Source organism: Caretta caretta, chromosome 1 (assembly GCF_965140235.1).
Source record: "Caretta caretta isolate rCarCar2 chromosome 1, rCarCar1.hap1, whole genome shotgun sequence".
Lineage (NCBI taxonomy): Eukaryota > Metazoa > Chordata > Testudines > Cheloniidae > Caretta > Caretta caretta.
The window spans coordinates 112,918,855-112,942,842 of record NC_134206.1 but is presented as its reverse complement, the minus strand read 5'-3'; the positions used below and the strand labels follow the sequence as shown (position 1 = coordinate 112,942,842).

General features: G+C 44.3%; 2 protein-coding genes across 4 annotated transcripts in view; both read right to left on the bottom strand.

The window, feature by feature from the left end:
* The window catches only part of UPF3A (UPF3A regulator of nonsense mediated mRNA decay), a 47,820-nt gene extending 41,562 nt beyond the window's left edge, over positions 1-6,258 (bottom strand). Inside the window, exons 1-2 of one of the 2 annotated variants that reach the window (XM_048856317.2) lie at positions 6,025-6,258; positions 4,401-4,507 (exon numbers count right to left, since the gene is read on the bottom strand). In XM_048856317.2, the coding sequence (XP_048712274.1) occupies positions 4,401-4,507; positions 6,025-6,219 (302 nt within the window). In that variant the 5' untranslated portion in view covers positions 6,220-6,258. The remainder of the gene's footprint in view (positions 1-4,400; positions 4,508-6,024) is intronic. The other variant, XM_075130083.1, reaches the window with a different exon arrangement.
* Positions 6,259-13,891: 7,633 nt separating this feature from the next.
* The window catches only part of CDC16 (cell division cycle 16), a 64,085-nt gene continuing 53,988 nt past the window's right edge, over positions 13,892-23,988 (bottom strand). For both annotated transcript variants that reach the window (XM_048856270.2, XM_048856279.2), the window contains exons 17-18: positions 18,667-18,757; positions 13,892-15,250 (exon numbers count right to left, since the gene is read on the bottom strand). In XM_048856270.2, the coding sequence (XP_048712227.1) occupies positions 14,985-15,250; positions 18,667-18,757 (357 nt within the window). In that variant the 3' untranslated portion in view covers positions 13,892-14,984. The remainder of the gene's footprint in view (positions 15,251-18,666; positions 18,758-23,988) is intronic.

Genomic DNA, 23,988 nt, shown 5'->3' with positions numbered 1-23,988 from the left:
ATACATGAATGGGGACAGCAGTATCAGCAAGTCATGAGGGTATCCCTACAGCTGAGAAAATAGTTCACACTAAATAATTTACTCAATCTATTTAGTCTCTTTTTCTACATATGCAATGTCCATGAACAAAATGGAACTTTTTCCTATTTAAATGCTGTTCACACTTACTTGACAATTTTGACGGTTTGATGCTCAATACCCAAATTAAAGCTGTGTTGGTCACATAAACCATATGGCAGTGTTTCTGTTATATATGTTCTATAGGTTATTTTCTATATTGGAGAGGACAATGATTGACACAGCATATGACAGAGTTTGCAAAAACCTTCACCAGAGTCCTGGCACACAGGCAGTTAAATAAGCCAGACAAAGATCAGACAGTAGCCTTCACAATTAAGTCTTTCTTAACTTGCACGCAAAATATTTATTTGCATGAATGCGAGGAGAGAAAAATAAACTTTAAATCTATGGCCTGCTTTGAGTTGCCTAATCTTTCTAGGAATGATGGCTCCCCATAGACTTGTGCCCCAGACTTAAGTGCTTTGGCCCATCAAAAGAGCTTGGAACATTTCCTGGCATATAGCCAAAGAAATCCATTGAAAACAGAGAGACTCCTTTAGGAGAAGAAGTTTCAATCTGCCTTTGTTATTTTTCCTTTATCTATTGGAAAGAGCAGCACAGGCTGAACAGGAGCCCACAGAGTGTCCCACTTCTACACACGGAGGCACTTAAGAGTGCTGATCCATTACAGATAGAGTGTCCTTGAATCCTTGGTTTTTTCAGACTGCCAAACTTCAGGTTGGAGTATGAGTAGCCTAGACTGACAGACTAAATAACAAAACTGCTCTACATTAACTTACGGTAAATCTATCACTTAACTAATTAAAACTGTCTTAAACTGCTACAAATAAAAATTACAAGTCTGGCGCAACCACACAAGTAAGATTATGGAAAGGAAATTTGGCAGTTGGGAACTATTTCCCCTCTTTGTAGCCTCAGCTGGTGGTTCAATGTTTGAGGGGCTCAGCGCTCCAACAGTCATTGCCAATAAACAGTTCCAGGGTTACAACCAGAGGTGGAGACATGCCATTAGTTTGGATCTACTATAGACAATTCTCTAAGAAGAAAATGTCAGATATGCACAGCTATACACTGCACTCTCTATTAATTTAGGATACATATCCATGTACCATTGCTTCACGACAATGTTAAGGGTGTTTGGGTTGCATTAACTGTACATTTCCTCCCTTTCTGAAATTTGTTTTGTTAGGCATATTAAATAAAAGTATTAGCAATCTCAATTTATATTCTTTGTTAGTTAACTTTCTTCTTTTGTTTAATTGTTTTTGAAATTGCTAATGATATAATTAGTAATATATTGGATGTTAATGTTAATTTTCAATAAGTCTTGGAGTCTTACATACACATTTTAAGGAGAGTGGTCACTTTAGATAAGCTATTACCAGCAGGAGAGTGGGGTGGGAGGAGGTATTTTTTCATGCTTTGTGTTTATAAAAAGATCTTCTACACTTTCCACAGTATGCATCCGATGAAGTGAGCTGTAGCTCACGAAAGCTTATGCTCAAATAAATTGGTTAGTCTCTAAGGTGCCACAAGTACTCCTTTTCTTCTTGGAGCAATGGGGAGGTTCCAGAAGACTGGAAGAACACAAATGTGCCAATTTTTAAAAAGGGTAAATGGAATGACCCAGGTAATTATAGGCCTATCAGCCTGACATCAATCCTGGGTAAGATAATGAAGTGGGTGATAGTGGATTTGATTAATAAAGGATTAATCGAAAATAACGTTATTAATGCAAATCAACATGGGTTTATGAAAAACAGATCCTGCCAAACTAACTTGATACATTTTTGATGAGATTACAAGTTTGGTTAATAAAGATAATACGGTTGATATAATGTCCTTTAAACTTATGTAAGGCATTTGACTTGGTATCACACAACATTTTGATTAAATAAATAGAAAAATATAAAATTAACATGGCACACATTAAATGGATTAAAAACTAGCTAACTGATAACTCTCAAAATGCAACTGTAAATGGGGAATCATCATTGAGAGGGTGTGTTTCCAATGGGGTCCCACAGGGATCAGTTCTTGGCCCTATGCTATTTAACAATTTTATCAATGACCTGGAAGAAAACATAAAATCATCACTGATAAAGTTTGCAGATGACACAAAAATTACGGGAGTAGTAAACAATGAAGAGGACAGGTCACTGATTCAGAGAGCTCTGGATCATTTGGTAAACTGGGAGCAAACAAACAATATGTGTTTTAATCGTGTCTAAATGTAAATGTATACATCTAGGAACAAAGAATGTAGACCAGGGGTCTCAAACTCAATTTACCTTAGGGCCAGTGCCAATCCTCAAATGCTCCGAGCGGGCCAATGTCAATGAAGATGGTATTCACACCACCTCCCAGCCCGTTTCCCACCCTTTTCCCTCGCTCCCACTTGGCCTCATGCCGCCCTGGCTGACTCTGCCTGGCAACTAACGTGCTGCCTCCATGGCTGACTCTACCCAGCAACTAGTGATGGTATCTCTGTCCCTTTCCCCCAGCCAATGAGAGCTGCGGGGGGCAGCACCTGTAGAAGACGACCCTCTGCTGCTCCGCCGACAACAGCAAGGACAGGGAACTGCTTGTAGGGAGCGGAGCTGCCCAAGGTGAATGACACATTGCTGAGTGCAACACCTGGGAGGGTCCCAGGAGCAGCAGGATGGAGCAACATTAGGGGGAGGGGCATGTGACTCTCTCCTGCCTGCTCCCCTTCCGCCCCGCTCCACCCCAGCCAACAGTCATGAGGGCCGGATGAAAGAACTTTTTAAAAAGTTTCCATGGGCCGCAGTGGGGAGGTTCTCAGGCCGCAGATGGCCCCCGGGCCGGGACTTTGAGACCCCTGATGTAGACCATACAGGATAGAGGACTCTATCTTGGGAAGCAATGACTCTGAAAAAGATTTTGGGTCATGGTGGTTAATCAGCTGAACATGAGCTCCCAATATGACATTGGCCAAAAAAGCTAATGCTGTCCTGGGAGGCATAAACAGGGGAATCTCAAGTAGGAGCAAAGCGGTTATTTTACCTCTATATTCAGTACTGGTGCAACTGCTACTGGAATACTGCGTCCAGCTCTGGTGCCCAAAATTCAAGAAGGATATTGATAAATTGAAGAGGGTTCAGAAAAAAGCCACAAAAATTATTAAAGGACTAGAAAACATGCCTTATAGTGAAAAACTGAAAGAGCTCAAACTATTTAACAAAGAGAAGGTTAAGGGATAGCTTGATTACAGTCTGGAAGCATTTACATGGGGAACAAATATTTAATAATGGACTCTTCAAAAGGTATAACATGATCCAATGGCTGGAAGCTGAAGCTAGACAAACTAAGACTGGAAATAAGGTGTAAATTCTTAAAGGTGAGAATAATTAACTACTGGAACAATTTAACCATGGTCATAGTGGGATTCTTTATCACTGACAATTTTTAAATCAAGATTGCATGTTTCGCTAAAAGATATGTTCTGGGAATTATTTTGGGGAACTTTTGTGGCCTGTGTTATAGAGAAGTCACAATACAGGAAGTGTTATTCAGGAAGTCCTTTCTGGCTTTGGAATCTATAAATGAAACAGGAGCTATCCTTGAGTGCCCAGGTGTGTAAATTTAAAATTAGCTTTTTGTGAACATCCATGTTAATAAAACTTGATTGCTTGAAAGCCTGTAGAAAGCAATGAGATGTGTACAGTGAAGAAGTTAATTCATTTTAAATTCAAATGAACACTCATGGAAAAATGGCTGTAGTATTTGCCCTGCTCAACACTAAGAAAGAGAATAAGTCATGTAAGGTGTACAAGAAGTTTAGGAAGATCTCTGTGCTACTTCACCAGTGAAAATAGTATATATATATAAAAACACTACCTACTTACCTGACCAAAACAAAAAAGATAAAGGCTTCATAGACGCAAAATATAAATTTGTTATGTAACTATGCCCAGGGTACCTGGGGTCTTGTCTACACTACAGGGAAAAGTCAATCTAAGCTACGCAATTTGAGTTACGGGAATAGCGTAACTCAAGTTAACGTAGCTTAGATCTACTTACCGCAGGATCCATACTACGCAATGTCGATGGGAGACACTCTCCCATAGACTCCCCTTACTCTTCTCGATCTGGTGGAGTACAGGAGTCAATGGGAGAACGATCTGCGATTGATTTAGTGGGTCTTCACTAGACCCGCTAAATCGACCGCCAATGCATCTATCGCCACACATCAATTCCCTGGTAAGTGTAGACAAGCCTTTAGTGAGATAGGTTGCTTACAAACCCATTGAAAGTACCTCTTTCCTTCTTAATGTTGATAAACAGCTCCTCCTCACCTGGGATCAGCAGTGCAAAATTCAAAATAATCATGGGCAGGTAGCGGATGTAGCTGCTCTTCCAGTTGCTCCTTGGTTAAACTAGGAGGAAGCCGGCGAATAACTATCTGTAAAGTAACATAGTTAAAAGTGAAGACTCATTTAGTACTAATCTAAATATTTAAATATTGTCAAAATAGTAAACAAACTACATTGCATCTTTCTGAAAACTCTCCCTAGAAATTTGAATTTCAACAGGATCCAGTCTAACCATATAATCCTGCACTGGGATGCAGTTTCTGTCACATACAGATGAGGGAATGATAGCTAACACATGTAATATAATTGTAGGACAACTGAAATACTTTAACAGAGAGTTTAGAAGCAACTATAGTTGAGCTGAGTATAAAAGATATTAACAAATTATGTAAAATCAAATTAAGTACTAAATATACAAAATACTACATTCTCTGTGTATAAAATGATTTAACATGAAGTAACTTTCTCAAAACACTTTTGTTGCAAGAATAATACATACTATATGTGACCTACTGTCTTGTGCCATTTAATTCCATAAAACAGTTAGGGTCACAATTTGCATGAAAAACATATGGATGGAGTGCTGTCAAATGTGTAAAGCAGGGAAATGAGAGGTCAGGATTTGTGTGTTCTGTTCCCAGCACTCACTCACTGTCTCACTTTAAGCAAGTCACACAGCCTTTCTGTGCAGCAGTTTCCCAATTTGTAAGGAATTTTGTGAGAATTGCTTGTAAAGTGCTTAGATGAAAGATGTTTTATATAAAAAAAATAGCAAAGCTGATGTTGTGGTGCTTTGCAGGGACTCCTTCCCTGGGGAAATTCCCCACTCCTCTGCCACAGCATTTGTCATCCTTGATTTTTAACTCACTAACTGTGACTACGCAAGCAGATTTGCAGTGATGTTGCTTGTAACTCAAAATCATTTTACAAAAGTGGATCAATATTCTTATTCTCAGTGGTTTAAGCATTGGCCTGCTAAATCCAGGGTTGTGAGTTCAGTCCTTGAGGGGGCCATTTAGGGATCTGGGGCAAAAATTGGGGATTGGTCCTGCTTTGAGCCGGGGGTTGGACTAGATGACCTCCTGAGGTCCCTTCCAACCCTGATATTCTATGATTCTTGTTTTGCAGATGGGCAAATTGAGGTACGGAGCCTGCTCCAACCACAAACCATCCTGCCGGCTAAACACTATGCTAAACCTTTGGGATATAAAACCTACCCCGCCCCCGCCCCCCGCCCCATTGCGGGTAGAGACTCACAAGACGTCCGAGAACCTCTGCCGATTAACCATTCAATAAAGTGCACTACCACAGTGGTACCACTGCACCGCCCCAAATCCCTGTCATCCCCGCCCCCGCCCCTTCCCGCCTCTCCTACCCCACGCAACCCCCCCGCATTCCTCCCCACCCGGGCAAGTCCCCGCTCCCCATTCCCATAGGGAAATCCCCCCGCCCCCGAGGCAACCCCCCACCCCGAAGCAACCCCCACACTCTCCCCGCCATTCCCGTCTACCCCCCCATTCCCCCTGCTCCAGGCAAATCCCCCGCCCTCCGGCAAACCCCCGCCCCGCCGCGCGCTGTCCCTGGTGCTGACGCGCCGGCCGCTCACCTTGCTCAGCGCCGCTCTCTTCTCCTCCCGCTGCCTGCCCAGCGCCGGGTGAGGCGGCGGGGGCGGCCCCGGAGGCGGCGGGGGGGTCTCGGGCTCCCGGCGCGGGGACTCCCGCCGGAGCGGGGTCTCCATGGGCCGCTTCTCCCGGCCGCCCCCGCGCGCCAGCCCCGGCCTGGCCTCGCGCTCCGACCTCATGCAACCGCCGCCGGCGCAGCGACACCTCGCGAGACCCCACCCCCGCCCACCAGGTGCCGAGCAGAATCTCGCGAGATTTCAGCCAGGGCGGCGGTGGGAGGCGGGGAGAGGGGGACGCAACTAGATCGAGGGGCCGCCGCCCGCTGGAGCAGGGCCGCGTGCTTCTCCCGTGTGCACCGGGTGTGGCGCGAAGCGGAGCGCAGCGCTGCTGCGCGCTGCACCTTTGACAATTGCCCCGCCCCTCTTAGAGCAGTACCTGCTGCCCATGGCCTGCTGCTGGGAAATGGGGAGCTGCGAGCTGGCTCTGGAATAAACCTTTCTCCGGGAAAGGTCGAGTCGTTTCGCCTCTTGATTGTTTGGGGAGGGATGGTGGTAGCCCTTGTGGCACCTGAGAGACTAACCAATTTATTTGAGCATAAGCATCCGATGAAGTGAGCTGTAGCTCACGAAAGCTCATGCTCAAATAAATTGGTTAGTCTCTAAGGCGCCACAAGTCCTCCTTTTTGCGAATACAGACTAACATGGCTGCTACTCTGAAACCTGTTGGTAGCCCTGGCACTCGCCTTGGTTAGCAACGTCCATGGGCAGGGAATCTGGTGGACGATGGGTATATAAGTACTCATAGCCCCTAGATGGCACAAAATAGCTTAGCCGTAGGGGGCAACAAAGCTGGGGTCTACCACGAGGTTTTAGTGGTGTCAACAATGGTCTTTATGAGGGATAGGGCAATACATGCTGGTCCAGAGGGCACAAGGATATTCACCATTGGATCTGCGTCCTCCACTACCTCCTCTGCCTGAATGCCCAGGCCCTGGGTAACCCTCCTCAGCAATTGCTGCAGAACCCCCTGTAAGGAGTGGCTGCTCTATTCCCTCCACGCCCAAGGGGTCCCACGGTGCTAGGGATTCCTGGGCTGATGCTGATGTGGAAGGGGCCATACCGCTTAGTGCCAGGACTATACACTGGTGCTGAGGCTGTTGGTGCAACGGCTGTCAGTGCCGAGGTCATCAGTGCTAATACTGCTGGGGCCGGTGTAGACGGCACCAGTGTTGCAGGGATTGGGATGGGGACATAAGGGAGCGATGGAGCTACCCCTGATCCTGCTGATGCCTACGGTGCCGGAGGAGGTATGAAAATGGCCTTGGTCACCACCCTGGAATGCGGCCCTTCGCTCTGCCCTTGGCCTTGGTGAAGAGGGGCCACTCTGCCATGGGCTGCCACTGCGTGAGCAACAGTGCCAGGTAAGGGTGCCAGGCTCATGATGACCTAGACCGTCTACTTCTGCTTCTATAAGATCAATAGGAGTCCGACACCGAGGTCTCCGAAAAGGACCATGGAAAAGCGTTACTTCGCGGCGCCAACAGTCTGCACTGAGGTCTTGGGGACTGATGAGGCTGCTGACTCTGTTCTGGTGCCAGGGAGTAGTGCACTGGGGATGGAGACCGCTGGGACATCATTGTGGGCTCTTCCCTTGACCGTGCCAGGGGAGCAACTGGTGGCGACCTATCCCGTCTAGGCAGGGAGAATGGTGCTGTGAGATGGAGCAGGTCCTGGGCTGCCTTGAACGCCTCTGGGGTCAACAGGAGGTGTAGCTCTCGGCTTGACGATCGAGAAGGGTCTGGACTCGACCACTGTTCCACGACGGCAGGAGTCAATGCGACCGTCACTGGCAGTGGGGCCAAATTACCATAGTCCAACTCGGGTCTCAAAATGGCGAGCTCCTTGGGCCAAGCCGGGGGAGAACAAACCCTCTCTGGCCTCCTCTTCTGTGGCACTGCCGATTGAGACCAGCGCCAACCTGCAGCATGTGAGCCACAAGTGGAGCTGGGACGGTGACGAGTTCTTATCTACTTGGCACCAATCCCCACGCCAACGGTGCTGGGGCACTTTGTACCGAGGAGGAGGTACTCAGTGCAGGGTCTGCCGACCCAGGGTCGGATTGGGAGCAGAGTGCAGCTTCCGTTAGTGGGATCTTCAGGCACTGATTCCTATTTTTTAACGTCCTGGGGCGAAACCCCCTGCAGGTCCTACAGCAATCCTCTGGATGACGCTCCCGCAAACACTTGAAACATGAAGTGTGAGGATTGCTTCTGGGTATTCACTTGCTGCAGACTTCACAGGTTTTGAAGCCTGGAGACAGCTGCATGCCCCAGCGCCGGGATAGCGCTGGAGGGGAAACCCCCACAAAGGACACAGTAGGTACTTAAAGGTAGTTCTTAACTACTTAACACTAACTACAAAACATAATGAATAACTAAATACAGACTGCCAAATGTGCGGGTCATGACAAGAGCAAGGGGAAGTTCCAGCTAACTGTCACTGGTGGTAAGAAGGAACTGAAGGGGTGGTGGGTCTGTAGGGCCCTATATTGAGCACCGTGGACGCGCCACTCCATGGGGTGCATGGACTGACCCAACGGATACTTCTAGGGGAAAAATCTTCCAGCTGCCATTCGCATGCATGCGCACACACACACACACACCTGACTGGAACTGAAATGAACAAACACTCAAAGAAGAAACAGGTACCAGGGACAAGGCAGGGCTCAGGAAACAGGCAAGAAGGCAGAATCCAGTGTAGCAGCCAGCCAGGCATTCACCTAGTTGCTTGGACAACTTCCTATGCCTCCTTCTGGCTTCAATAGCAAGTCTGAGCCAATCAGAGAAGCCACAGCATCAATGTTTTCATACTCACACCCCGAAGGGAACCATAGAGTTGGTGGATCTCTCAACAGGTGGTCATCTGTGGAGGATTTCCTGATGGATAATCCCTCCCTATTTATGCTGGGGAACACATTTTATTCTGTGTTACATTCACACCAATAACCCATATGCATAAAGGTTACAACTTAATCACTTTATTTAATAATTTAATTGTTATATATTGTGGTTAATTCATAAGTAATCAATGGGGGGATTAACAGATTTAAATTGTAGGTACAAGTGTGGGAATAGGTAGGATGGGGTATCGGCTTGATAAGCATATATTATTAGTAAGTGTGTGTTAGGTAGATAAGTAAGATAACGCTATAAAGGTAAGGCCTAGAGGCCTGAGGCCTGTCAAATTTCATCTTAGCCATATCAGGCTTTAGAAGAAGGCTGAAAGAAGCTGACATGACTGGTTGGTCCAGGGTAACTAGTAAAACTGCAAGATCATCATCAAAGAGGTGTTAATTGATGATGATTGTGAAAATACGACACAAAATATCCCAGGCTATACTGCAAACTTCCCATTTCCCTTATCTGGATTTCCACATCCTATACATGTTGGGGTGCCCTGCTTTTCATAGGCTATTTTCTTAGTTTCCCTTATCTTCGTTAACATTGACATCAATAAGTCACCATGGTAACTTGCAGTCATTGCAGAATTTTCTATGGTGTTACAGTTGGGCATTTGGCAAGATGAATGGCACATAGCCACTTCTGTAGCCATAGCCGCAGTAGCATAATCCGCCACATCCAAGGAAGCCTGCAGAGCTGATTGATGATCAGACAACCTTCCACAACAAAGGACTAAAACTGCTCCCTAACCCTTTCCAGCAATTTATTTGCAAACTGAGAGATTGCCTTCCAGTTGTTATAATCACATTTAGGCAATGCAGAGCTGTAAACACACCACAGAATTAATCTTTCTCCCAAAGAGATCAAGCTTTTTTGGATCTTTTTCCTTGGGGGTGGCTGTTGCCCAGTCTTGACTACTCTTCTCTTTCACCATGGCCACTACTAGTGAGCCCAGCATAGCAAGCAAATAAATACTGCTCAAACCCTTGAGGCAGAATCTGGCGATCACATTCTGTTCATTTGGCCACAGGGGGAATGGAGGAAGGGGCTTGCCACAGGTAGGCTGTATGAGGGGCCTCATTTATGGGACGAGTTATTTCCTGCTGTAGCCAAGTACAAAACATCACTTTATGGGTATTCTCCTCCACTAGCTCTACTTGTATATGAACAAAAGCAGCCAATTTTCTGAGTAGCTCTTGGTATACCCTAAAATCATCTGATACCAGAAAGGATGCCTCTGGTACTAAAGTCTTATCTGGTCGTTAGGATGATGCATTAAGGGAAAACAAGGGAGAAACCTCCCAAGGTTAGTCCTGCAGTACTGGGATAGACTATTGCTCTGACATAGGGAGAAGTCCAGTAATACAGAGTCCATAGGTTGATTGGTACCAACTGTCACAGGCCTCAGTACCAGCAGCCAAAAACTCTCTCCTATGGAATCTGCTCCTGCGAGAGTGTGGCAATGTTGATCTGGATGCTGGAGCATCCGCCAGGCCATCCAGTATGGTCAGTAACAAAGCTGGAATGATACCAGGCCCCAGTTGTGCCTGGCCCGAATGTCCCAATCCCTGGCTCTACGCTTCTCAAATCTCCATCTGTAAGTAGGAGAATGGGACCTGGAGGAAGCCCTGGACTCTCGATAGTGAGACTCAAGGACCCACCTCAGATTCTGCTGAAATGGAATAGTCTGAAAACCAAGGCAGTGAAGTACTGAGGGTGGGCATGGGAGGGCTCTTGGAGATCATGCCCAGGATCTATGCTGGGAATGCAGCAGCAGAGGAAGCATGGTCAGCTTCCTAGCTGCTGGTACCATGCAAAAGGTGGAGCTGGCACCAAAGTGGAGGATTATGAAGAGAGCAGTACCAGGCATATGATTGGTGGGCCGACAGCAGAATGCAGTCTATACACTTTTTGTTGCAAACTGTTTATGAGAATAAGCTGTTAACAGGAAAGTTTACACACAAAACAAAAAAACCCTAACCAAAATAAAAATATATCTTCTTCCAGGACTACCCTGTAACCATCCCAAAATATCAAACTTACCTTTGAATGTTGCTTTTCAGTTTCTTGCAAGCAACAGAAAAATAATATCCCTGTACATTTATCACTTATGTCCTCTTTACCCAGAAAAACAAAATACAGATTGCTTATGCATGTTAGGGTGCAGGGGAGACGATTAAGGGACAGTGGCTGGGTATGTGTCTCAATAAGGAAGAGAATGTGTCTAATCATGAGAGGTGAGTGTGTACAATACTGGAGACGGGTGTGGGGGGGCGAGGTTAATGGGGGTTGTGAACGTTGATGGTGTGTATAGATGGTGATGTTTGTTTTTTCCTTTAAAAAAAACAAACCAAAAGAAATTTAAAAAAAACTTAGTAGGAGTCAGTTCTGAATCTTTATAGCAGCTGTATTTCAAATTTTTAAAAAAATCCTTACAAATGATTTATTCATTTTAACTATTTTTGGAATGTGGCTTTACTTTGCATAATCTGTACTTCAGCAACTATTACCAACTCGGTTAACAAACACACCAAGATATATAGTATCCAAAGTGCAATACATGGGATAAAGAAGTCACCTATGATAACATATTCTAAAATGACTAATTTATTGCACAAAAATAAGATTCCTAGGGAAAATGGTAAAATACTTTTACCAAGTATTTCCAACCTCTGTTTCTGCACAGACAAATTGACAGGTGATGACAGCAGCAACAGCTCTTCTGGTAGAGCCAGGTCCCCCAGATTCTCGTTGAGAAGACAGCCTCTTCTGCTTGGATATAAAATGCTCTTGCTATTTTGGAGAGGAAAAAAAACGGTTAGGAAGAAACGTCAGCCTGCAGCTGTAGAAGAGCCGTAACTCAGCTGACAGTTAAGTTAAAATAGGAGAGGAACTGAACATTCAACTGCAGCCTCCTTTACAAAACACTTTTAAAAGTATGTATGTGAACATGAGACTATGAACTCTCCATTTCTGACTTAAGAACTCTGCCTAAGAAAAAGCTCAAAAATCGATTTAAAAAAAATCTATATATAATGTGCCTATCCATTGCCCTAGGCACATGTACATTAAAAACCTTCACAAGACTTTTCAACCTCCTCACCCATTCAGAATAAAATTAACTACACACAAAATCCCCCTTTCTTTCCTCACCCCTCCCAACCACTCCCCTCCCCTCCCTCCTCAAAAAACCCGCCTTCTCAAGAGTCTAGTAGAATAGATAGGCCTTGAAGCACATCTTGAAGATGAAAAGATTCTGACTAGTTTGAGCCAATGTGTTTGTTGCGGGAAAGCAAGTTCCAGACCTTAGGGACCTCTTCTTGAGAATGCCCAACCAACAGGAGCTTCCTGTCTGTCTGAACTGATCAGGTGTTACACAGTTCCTAGGTACCAAAGAAACAGGAGCTAGTAACCCTTCCTACAACAGGCTCTCCTGGTGTCTGACCTTTATTTTTTCTATATGGTGCCCCAGCTGTGTGGTTTCCATGTCCAATTCCCACTGAGCAGGGGCTCGAAGAAGTGTTTTTTTTTTGTATTTTTAATACTGGGTACCCCACTTCAACGCATTTTTAGGCCAATTTCCTAGCCCAATTTCATGCAAACTTCTGGAATTCTCCCCTCATGACAGCCAGGATTCATAGAACCTGCCTATGCAATCCAAAGAACAATCTATACCTCCCTTAAACTGCAGTAGAGGGGCACTAAGGATATGAGCACCCCCCTCTGAGAGGAAGATGCTCTGGAAGGAGTTTCAGAGGGTATCAGATACAGAGGATTCCCGTCCCACATCCCTTGTCCAACTGGACTGACCAGATTCAGTCCCTGCTGAGAGTGGGAATTTGCCCCAATTACAATTATTGGCTATACTCTGTTGGACAGCCCAAATACAAGTTTGTGCCACCACATTTTCACCAGTTTATTGTTACCAGCGCTAGCTAAAAAAGCTAGCATGGGTATGCCTATCATGCTACAATTACACTTTCATTTTGCAGTGAGGACACACCCTAAGAAAACAGCATGAGGGAAAATTGCATCTCTCAAAGTTTAGTTTTTAAAGAGATAAAAGAATTATGTTCTCTTCAGAAGCAACAGCACAGCGGAAAGGGGAGAAAAACCTAAAGCTCCCCACAGAGAAAAGGTCCAAAAACCAAAGGAAAATGCCTATGTATTGCACAGGGATGTGAAAATATTTAGCATATGTGATGAGTGTTTTTCATCTATAGATCTCAAAGATCTTTACCAAGGAGGTATCTATCAATATCCTCAACTTTTCAAAGTGCTGTGGAAAGATCAAGTAATATATGTCCCAATATATAGCATTTAACTAATAGCACTAATTCTATAGTCTTCCAGTGTTTGTTCCTTTTGGGGGCTTTCTTCACATCTTTCTTTGATAACTATGAAACAAATGATATGTCGGGTAGTTTTATTGTTTTTTTCCCCTAAAAGCACTGTCAGAAATGATTGACTTTATTCCAACATAATATTTAAGGTGGCTTGTTAACCAGATTTATAATTGATAGATTAAATTTTAGGCCTATTACTTGATTCTGATGTCTAAAAAGTGAATTAATCACCTTTCTATCTCAGGAAAAACAACATGTAACATATATTTGCTGGTTCCTGAGCTTTGAAGTACTCAAAACAACTGGACTGCTACACTATTTTTCTTCTTCATGAGGATTTTCAGTTCTATACATTATCAAACACAAAAAAACTGTTAAAAGTGAGCCAAGGTTGCTGAACTTAATTAACAAAACACAGATAAGTTAAAATTAAAGTATCCTGAATTAAACTACTTAAACTTAAACCTCCCCTTCCCCAATATTCACAAATTTTAAGGCAAGTAAGGATGAGGAAGAAGAGAGGGGAGAAGTTTATACAAAACATGGTTAGTATTCATTTTAAGCAGGAGCACAGAACGGCCCTACTTAGTTTATTGGATGGAGAAATTATTTCTGTTCATAAAACACAAGGTTGTTAATTGTAAATAGTGATGCACAGAGCAGATTTAAAAATAAAATACCACAGAGATTTTTTAAGTACTGTAAACACACCATTCAGTTATATCTTTACCTTGACAAAATAACCAAGTGAAATGTAAAGAGAATTTCTACAGCCTTATAATCAGCACATTCTGCCTTGCTTATAATCAAGCTAACTTTTGAAAATAATAGCTCAAGCATGTCACTGATTTCAGAAAACTGTATCAGATGTATCTATTAAAATATTTATGATACTCTGAATATTTGTGCCATTCACATTTGTTGTCTGATCAGCTTTCCCAAAGCAGTTCTGCTTACATCTATCTTCCAGTAGTTTAGTACAGATGACAAGATGAAACGATTATCAAAAAAAGGACAAAACAGAAACCGTAATATCCACTACCCATGCTTAAAAAGCTTTGACATCAATTTAATATATAGCAAATTAGATTCAGCTGATAAAAAAATTGCTCTCCACAAATGCATGTACAGGCTGAACAAAATAATGGATATTTTTGAAATTATTCCGGTCTTAAAAGTATAAAATATTATATTAGCAACAAAACCCTAGTTATTTTTGGCCTATGACAAAGTGTTCCTCACAGACAGGTTGAAAACTTAGAAGCCACAATAATTATATAGTAGCCCTTGGCTACTCAATTTGATGAATATTGTACACTTTCATTTTCAGGATATATTTTTAAAGTTTCACAGTCTTAAGAGCAGTCACAGGGTACAGTAACCAGTTTTAAAAACATAATATATGAATTTCACCTTTTATTCCATTATGTAAGATTATTTTGTAGAAACAATAAAATTGGAAATAGTCTGTTGGAAATGAATATTTTTTAACAGTCTTAAGGATTACTTCTCTGGTGGTAAGTGTAGAGAAGTAGTTGGGATTTGTATAAAAATAGCAAATTCCTGAATGCCAAAGGAACAAAAAAGCTAAATCCAAATGTTTTACACTTTTACAAAATGAGATCTATACCAGTGTTAGTCATGAACTATGGTCTGACATTGACGTTTCTAACATCATATCACTTTCATTCATTTCAATCTCAAAGGTTTCTTCTAATGGACGAGTAGTATCTGTAGTTTTCCTTTGATTTGATGTTTCCAGTGTCACAATACCACTTTCATCCAGCGTTTGTCTTTCTATATCAAATTCCCTGAAATCCCAGGGAGGTGAAATAATGTTCTTTAATGTCTTCATGGTGTGTACATCGAAGTCATAACATCTTAATTTGTCCTTAATTTCTGTTCCTAGAAATAAACAAAGTTATTAATTACTGTCCAAGTGAACATTCCCAAGATTTCACATCTCATAAAATATTTAGTTTACCAGCAAATAATCATGCCACTTATACATCCACAGACCACTGACGAGAAAGTCCATAAACTTTATGCTTTGTGCACTAGAACCGGTGCAAGAAGCCACCAATAGTAGGCAATCTCCTGTCTTAAAAAGACCCAAGGTATCCCAATATATTGAGTACAATTCAGCTTCACTTTTCCTAGAAGACCTCTTTCTGTTAAGTGACTGGACAGAAATTAGTTTAAGTCAGTTTTACACATATACAGCTCAATTATTACAAACTTGTATCCTTTAGTCAAATAACTGTCTAGTACATCAGAATGTATCAACTGACTATATATGCAATAAGCCCTGACATTTAGAGGAAATGCATTTCCAACTGCTTTTCACACTGCCAAACCAATTTGTTGGAGTGACAACAGAGACATTACTTCCTAATTGGCTTCAGCCTCATTAACATGCTTCACGTATACTAACTCTATTATTCACCATGGAGAAATGAACAAGTTCAGTGAAACAGAAAAATGTGTGTAATTAGGAAGCTGTGTGTGAAAAATTACTTCCGTACTGCATAAACATCTCAAACTTTGGCATAATGGGGGGGGGGCGGGCCTTCATTACCTCATGTGGGATCACTGTCCTGTTTTTTAAAGTATTGATTTTGGGGGGCGCAGGTTTATGTATCCCTCCTGCTTCTACAGGGGACAAGTGTGATATTCATTCACTACCACAAAGACATGTTAGCCAGAGATTCCCTACATAAACTTATCTTATGTATCATTTGTGAGCAACTCCTACAGATAATATTGATCTTAAATATTGATCATTCCCCACCGCCTTAATCTTTAAGCTGTGACAAGCAATTTTTATTTAAAGAAACAGTCACTGTTTTGCTAATAAAAAGACATGTATTTTTCCTTTTTTTTTTATTCTTTGCTCTTTGCTGTCTTCACACAATTACACTTTAGTAATTTTCAACCAAGAACTCTCCTCTGTCTTGATATTTACAAAAAAAAACTTGACAGTGGCTATAAAGCTGGTGTGCTGTTATCATCAGTTCAAATGGATTCCAGGTCAGTAATGAGGAAAAAATTACCACCTAAAAGCTGCTTGGTGAAATAAGTCGATAGCCTCAGCCCTGTTCTTAGTGGATGGAACATTAAAAAAAAACATTATTATTGACACTCCTACTGAAAGCCTGAAGTGTCCAAGGATTAAATGAGCAGGGATACTGAACTAACTGTTCATCCTTTAGAGATGGTCCCTTCCCAGTCAAGCAGCAAGCAGTCTGAACACATTTTCCAGTCTTCTTTCCTTATCCCCCTCTGTATCTCCAATCACAAAGACCTCTAAAGTTTAAAGCAGTCTCTATCTTCTCCATATTCTACCTTTAAACACATTTCTTCCAGGAATCAGAATCACAGAAATGTAGGACTTGAAGAGACCTATATTGGTCATATAGTCCAGTCCTCTGCACGGAGGCAGAACAAAGTATTCTCTAACCAAGGGTCTCAAACTCAAACGACCACAAGGGCCACATGAGGACTAGTACTTTGGACCAAGGGCCGCATCACAGACCAACACCCCCCCCGCTGCCCCGCCCCCACTCCACCCCTTCTCTGAGGCCCTGCCCTGCCCCACCTCTTCCCTGCCCCCATTCCAACCCCTTCCCTGAAATCCCCACCCCAACTCCATCCCCTCCCTGTCCCCAGGGGGTGCAGGAGGGGTGCAGGGTGCGGCAGGGGGTCAGGGTGCAGCATAGGGCTCAGGGCAGGGGGTTAGGGTGCAGGAGGGGTATGGGGTGCAGCAGGGGGCTCAGGGCAGGGGGTTTGGCTGCAGGAGGGGCTCAGGGGGTGGGTCTGGCCCAGTTCGCACTGGGGGCAGGGCAGGCTCCCTGCCTGCCTGCCCTGCCCCACGCCGCTCCGGGAAGTGGCTAGGACCTGGGTGGGGGGCACAGGGGTCTGTGTGTTGCCCCGGCCGCTCCTCCAGGTATCTCCCCCAAAGATCCCATTGGCTGGGAATGGGGAATGGCGGTCAATGGGACTTAATAGTTCAGTGGGACTTAATAGTTCTAGAACGGAACTTGCAGCAGATCTTACACCAGTCCTTTTGGTGACCTTCCCCTAGGCACCTTATACAAGAAGTGTGGGGGTCACTCTTTGGCATGCACTTAGCGCAGACTTCACAAGTTTTGAAATCCAGGGACTGCGGCATACCCTGGTTCCAGGGAGTCGGAAGGGGGGGGAACCCCCAACTAACTACTATACAACTAACTAGAGAGAACTATACACAAAAAACGGAGATAAAGGCACTTGCTAAGCAAGGGCTATGGGATGTTTCAGCTAACCATCACTGGTGGTAAGAAGGAACTGAGGGGGTGGTGGGTTGGCAGGGCTCTATACTGAGCGCCATGAAGGCACGACTCCAGGGAGCGCCCATGCCGACCCAATGGAGGCTGCTATGGGAAAAATCTTCCGGCTACCATGCATGTGCACACACCTGATTGGAATGGACACGAACAGGCACTCGAAGAAACACTTCTGGTTAAGCCAAGATGGTCCTTTATCATATTTCCTATCTTTTTTACGCATTAGGATAGTTTGCTCTTTGTGCCCTTAATAATGTTTTTTTAAAAAACTTCCAGCTCTCCAGAACTCTTTTTTACATTAGATTTCCTTCCTTCCTACTGTGTCCATACTTGTCTCTTTACCTGAATCATCCTGTGTTTTGTCTTTGTCTTCAAGCATTTTGCATGGTGACATGTATATTGGGGGTGCTATGAATGATTATTAAAAATAGATGCTAAAATAAACTGTCCTAGAAGCCATTATTTATGGTATCAATAACTAGTTTCTCCAGACAGTGCCAAGATTCAATCAGTTAATATTGGAATATACATCTCCTTCACAATGGAATAGTCTTTAATGTCCTCCATGTAAAAAAAAATCTTGTCCCAGATTTATATTTTTTCCTTTCTGATCTTAACATAAGACTCTTCCCACTGAATTTAATGAACTCTCTCTTGATTCAGTAGCTTGCTACCAATTTTTTTTTCTGATGGGTTTCTATTGTACATGTAACATTAGATTTCAGAGTAGCAGCCGTGTTAGTCTGTATTCGCAAAAAGAAAAGGAGTACTTGTGGCACCTTAGAGACTAACCAATTTATTTGAGCATAAGCTTTCGTGAGCTACAGCTTACTTCATCGGATGCATTATGCTCAAATAAATTGGTTAGTCTCTAAGGTGCCACAAGTATACTTTTTCTTCATGTAACATTAGAGGATCTTTTATGGGATACACATTAACAATTTTTTTTTTACTATTAATAATTTTACTACATATAGTGACAAATGATATACTTACCAATGTAAGCTTCAGAATCACCAATATACATTTCTATGCAGTGTCCAAGCATGGTGACTGAAAAAGTGTCATCCCTCCTAAGACCAAGGGCCTGTAAAAAACAGAGTACAGAATATTCAATAGGAGAAACAGATATTTGCAACATCATAGCATCATCATAACTTCGCACAGTTTTTTCTCTTAATTTCTATGTCTACTTTAGTTGCTGCTGCAGATTGTGTTCTTCAATCATAACAGTCTTCACTATAAAATGAGGCTCCCCTTCCAACAAATGAACAAAAAATACCGCTGCTTCTTTAACTGACAAAAAGTTAAGATTGCAGAGCCATTATCTTTCAAAACTCGTGGTGATTGGGGGAGGTCCTGGACAATTGAAAAAAGGCAGTATTTAGTGCCCATCTTTAAAAAAGGGAAGAAGGAAAATCCGGGGAACTACAGACTGGTCATCCTCACCCCAATCTCTGGAAAAATCATGGAACAGGTCCTCAAGGAATCCATTTTGAAGCATTTGGAGGAGAGGAAGGTGATCAGAAACAGTCAACACCAAGGGCATGTGACGGAGAGACTGCCGAGACTTATCAAGCCCTCGAATCACTACCCCTTCCTGCTTCTCCACGTGGGCACCAATGATACTGCCAAGAATGACCTTGAGCGGATCACTGCAGACTACGTGACTCTGGGAAGAAGGATAAAGGAGTTCGAGGCGCAAGTGGTGTTCTCGTCCATCCTCCCCGCGGAAGGAAAAGGCCTGGGTAGAGACCGTTGAATCGTGGAAGTCAACGAATGGCTACGCAGGTGGTGTCGGAGAGAAGGCTTTGGATTCTTTGACCATGGGATGGTGTTCCAGGAAGGAGGAGTGCTAGGCAGAGACGGGCTACACCTAACGAAGAGAGGGAAGAGCATCTTCGCAAGCAGGCTGGCTAACCTAGTGAGGAGGGCTTTAAGCTAGGTTCACCAGGGGAAGGAAACCAAAGCCCTGAGGTAAGTGGGGACGTGGGATACCGGGAGGAAGCACGAGCAGGAGAGTGCGAGAGGGGAGGGCTCCTGCCTCATACTGAGAAAGCAGGACAAACAGCAAGTTATCTCAAGTGCCTATACACAAATGCAAGAAGCCTGGGAAACAAGCAGGGAGAACTGGAAGACCTGGCACAATCAAGGAATTATGATGTGATTGGAATAACAGAGACTTGGTGGGATAACTCACATGACTGGAGTATTGTCATGGATGGATATAAGCTGTTCAGGAAGGACAGGAAGGGCAGAAAAGGTCGGGGAGTTGCACTGTATGTAAGGGAGCAGTATGACTGCTCAGAGCTCTGGTATGAAACTGCAGAAAAACCTGAGAGTCTCTGGATTAAGTTTAGAAGTGTGAGCAACAAGGGTGATGTTGTGGTGGGAGTCTGCTATAGACCACCAGACCAGGGGGATGAAGTGGGCGAGGCTTTCTTCCGGCAACTCACGGAAGTTACTAGATCGCAGGCCCTGGTTCTCATGGGAGACTTCAATCACCCTGATATCTGCTGGGAGAGCAACACAGCGATGCACAGACAATCCAGGAAGTTTTTGGAAAGCGTAGGGGACAATTTCCTGGTGCGAGTGCTGAAGGAACCAACTAGGGGCAGAGCTCTTCTTGACCTGCTGCTCACAAATAGGGAAGAATTAGTAGGGGAAGCAAAAGTGGATGGGAACCTGGGAGGCAGTGACCATAAGACAGTCGAGTTCAGGATCCTGACACAAAGAAGAAAGGAGAGCAGCAGAATATGGACCCTGGACTTCACAAAAGCAGACTTTGACTCCCTCAGGGAACTGATGGGAAGATCCCCTGGGAGAATAACATGAGGGGAAAAGGAGTCCAGGAGAGCTGGCTGTATTTTAAAGAATCCTTATTGAGTTTACAGGGACAAACCATCCCGATGTGTAGAAAAAATAGTAAATATGGCAGGCGACCAGCTTGGCTTAACAGTGAAATCCTTGCTGATCTTAAACACAAAAAAGAAGCTTACAAGAAGTGGAAGACTGGACAAATGACCAGGGAAGAGTATAAAAATATTGCTCGGGCATGCAGGAGTGAAATCAGGAAGGCCAAATCACACCTGGAGTTGCATCTAGCAAGAGATGTTAAGAGTAACAAGAAGGGTTTCTTCAGTTATGTTAGCAACAAGAAGAAAGTCAAGAAAGGTGTGGGCCCCTTACTGAATGAGGGAGGCAACCTAGTGACAGAGGATGTGGAAAAAGCTGAAGTACTCAATGCTTTTTTTTGCCTCCATTTTCACGAACAAGGTCAGCTCCCAGACTACTGCACTGGGCAGCACAGCATGGGGAGGAGGTGACCAGCCCTCTGTGGAGAAAAAAGTGGTTCTGGACTATTTAGAAAAGCTGGATGAGCACAAGTCCATGGGGCCGGATGCGCTGCATCTGAGAGTGCTAAAGGAGTTGGTGGATGTGATTGCAGAGCCATTGGCCATTATCTTTGAAAACTCATGGCGATTGGGGGAGGTCCCGGATGAATGGAAAAAGGCTAATGTAGTGCCCATCTTTAAAAAAGGGAAGGAAGAGGATCCTGGGAACTACAGGCCAGTCAGCCTCATCTCAGTCCCTGGAAAAATCATGGAGCAGATCCTCAAGGAATCAATTCTGAAACACTTAGAGGAGAGGAAAGTGATCAGGAACAGTCAGCGTGGATTCACCCAGGGCAAGTCATGCCTGACTAATCTAACTGCCTTCTATGACGAGATAACTGGCTCTGTCGATGAGGGGAAAGCAGTGGATGTGTTATTCCTTGTCTTTAGGAAAGCTTTTGATACCGTCTCCCACAGTATTCTTGCCAGCAAATTAAAGAAGTATGGGTTGGATGAAGAGACTATAAGGTGGATAGAAAGCTGGCTAGATTGTTCGGCTCAACGGGTAGTGATCAATGGCTCCATGTCTAGTTGGCAGCTGGTATCAAGTGGAGTGCCCCAAGGGTCGGTCCTCGGGCCGGTTTCGTTCAATATCTTCATAAATGACCTGGAGGATGGCGTGGACTGCACCCTCAGCAAGTTTGCAGATGACACTAAACTTGGGAGGAGAGGTAGATACGCTGGAGGGTAGGGATAAGATACAGAGGGACCTAGACAAATTGGAGGATTGGGCCAAAAGAAATCTGGTGAGGATCAACAAGGACAAGTGCAGAGTCCTGCATTTAGGACGGAAGAATCCCATGCACCACTACAGACTAGGGACCGAATGGCTAGGCAGCAGTTCTGCAGAAAAGGACCTGGGGTTACAGTGGACGAGAAACTGGATTTGAGTCAACAGCGTGCCCTTGTTGCCAAGAAGGCCAATGGCATTTTGGGATGTATAAGTAGGGGCATTGCCAGCAGATCGAGGGACATGATCGTTCCCCTCTATTCGACATTGGTGAGGGCTCATTTGGAGTACTGTGTCCAGTTTTGGGCCCCACACTACAAGAAGGATGTGGAAAAATTGGAGAGAGTCCAGCGGAGGGTAACAAAAATGATTGGGGGACTGGAACACATGACTTATATGGAGAGGTTGAGGGAACTGGGATTGTTTAGTCTGCGGAAGAGAAGAATGAGGGGGGATTTGATAGCTGCTTTCAATTACCTGAAAGGGGGTTCCAAAGAGGATGGATCAAGACTGTTCTCAGTGGTAGCAAATGACAGAATGAGCAGTAATGGTCTCAAGTTGCAGTGAGGGAGGTTTAGGTTGGATATTAGGAAAAACATTTTCACTAGGAGGGCGGTGAAGCACTGGAATGCGTTACCTAGGGAGGTGGCGGAATCTCCTTCCTTTGAAGTTTTTAAGGTCAGGCTCGACAAAGCCCTGGCTGGGATGATTTAGTTGGGGATTGGTCCTGCTTTGAGCAGGGGGTTGGACTAGATGATCTCCTGAGGTTCCTTCCAACCCTGATATTCTATGATTCTAAGTCATGCCTGACCAACCTGATTGCCTTCTATGATGAGATAACTGGCTCTGTGGATAAACGGTGGATGGGATATACCTTGACTTTAGCAAAGCTTTTGATACGGTCTCCCACAGCAGTCTTGCCAGCAAGTTAAAGTATGGATTGGATGAATGGACTATAAGGTGGAGAGAAAGCTGGCTAGATCATCGGGATCAACGGCTCAATGTCTAGTTGGCAGCTTGTATCAAGCGGAGTGCCCCAGGGGTTGGTCCTGGGGCTGGTTTTGTTCAACATCTTCATTAATGATCTGGACGATGGGATGGATTGCACCCTCAGCAAGTTCAGGGATGACACTAAGCTGGGGGGGAGAGACAGACATGCTGGAGGGTAGGGATAGGGTCCAGAGTGACCTAGACAAATTGGAGGATTGGGCCAAAAGAAATCTGATGAGGTTCAACAAGGACAAGTGCAAAGTCCTGCACTTAGGACAGAAGAATCCTACGCACTGCTACAGGCTGGGGACCGACTGGCTAAGCGGCACTTCTGCAGAAAAGGACCTGGGGATTACAGTGAACGAGAAGCTGGATATGAGTCAACAGTGTGCCCTTGTTGCCAAGAAGGCTAACAGCATATTGGGCTGCATTAGTAGGAGCATTGCCAGCAGATCAAGGGAAGTGATTATTCCCCTCTATTCGGCACTGGTGAGGCCACACCTGGAGTATTGAGTCCAGTTTTGGGCCCCCCAGTACAGAAAGCATGTGGACAAATTGGAGAGAGTCCAGCAGAGAGCAAAAAAAATGATTAGGGGCTGGGGCACATGACTTATCAGGAGAGGCTGAGGGAACTGGGGTTATTTAGTCTGCAGAAGAGAATAGTGAGGGGGAACTTGATAGCAGCCTTCAACGACCTGAAGGGGGATTCCAAAGAGGATGGAGCTCGGCTGTTCTCAGTGGTGGCAGATGACAGAACAAGGAGCAATGGTCTCAAGTTGCACTGCGGGAGGTCTAGGTTGGATATTAGGAAAAACTTTTTCACTAGGAGGGTGGTGAAGCACTGGAATGGGTTACCTAGGGAGGTGGTGGAAACTCCATCCTTAGAGGTTTTTAAGGCCCGGCTTGACAAAGCCCTGGCTGGGATGATTTAGCTGGGAGGTCCTGACTTTGAGCAGGGGGGTTGGACTGGATGACCTCCTGAAATCTCTTCCAACTCTAATCTTCTATGATTAACAAAACCAAAACTAGATACACTATACCCACCTTTGTTCCAGTACTAAAATTTGTCCACAAAACAGCAGTGCAACCTTTCCTCTTCCATGAAGGAAGATGAATTCATGGAATATAATTAATGATGAATTAATAAAATATAATACTTACAGCTTCTACACTTTGAATCTTTGAGCAAGTTTATTGTTTGTA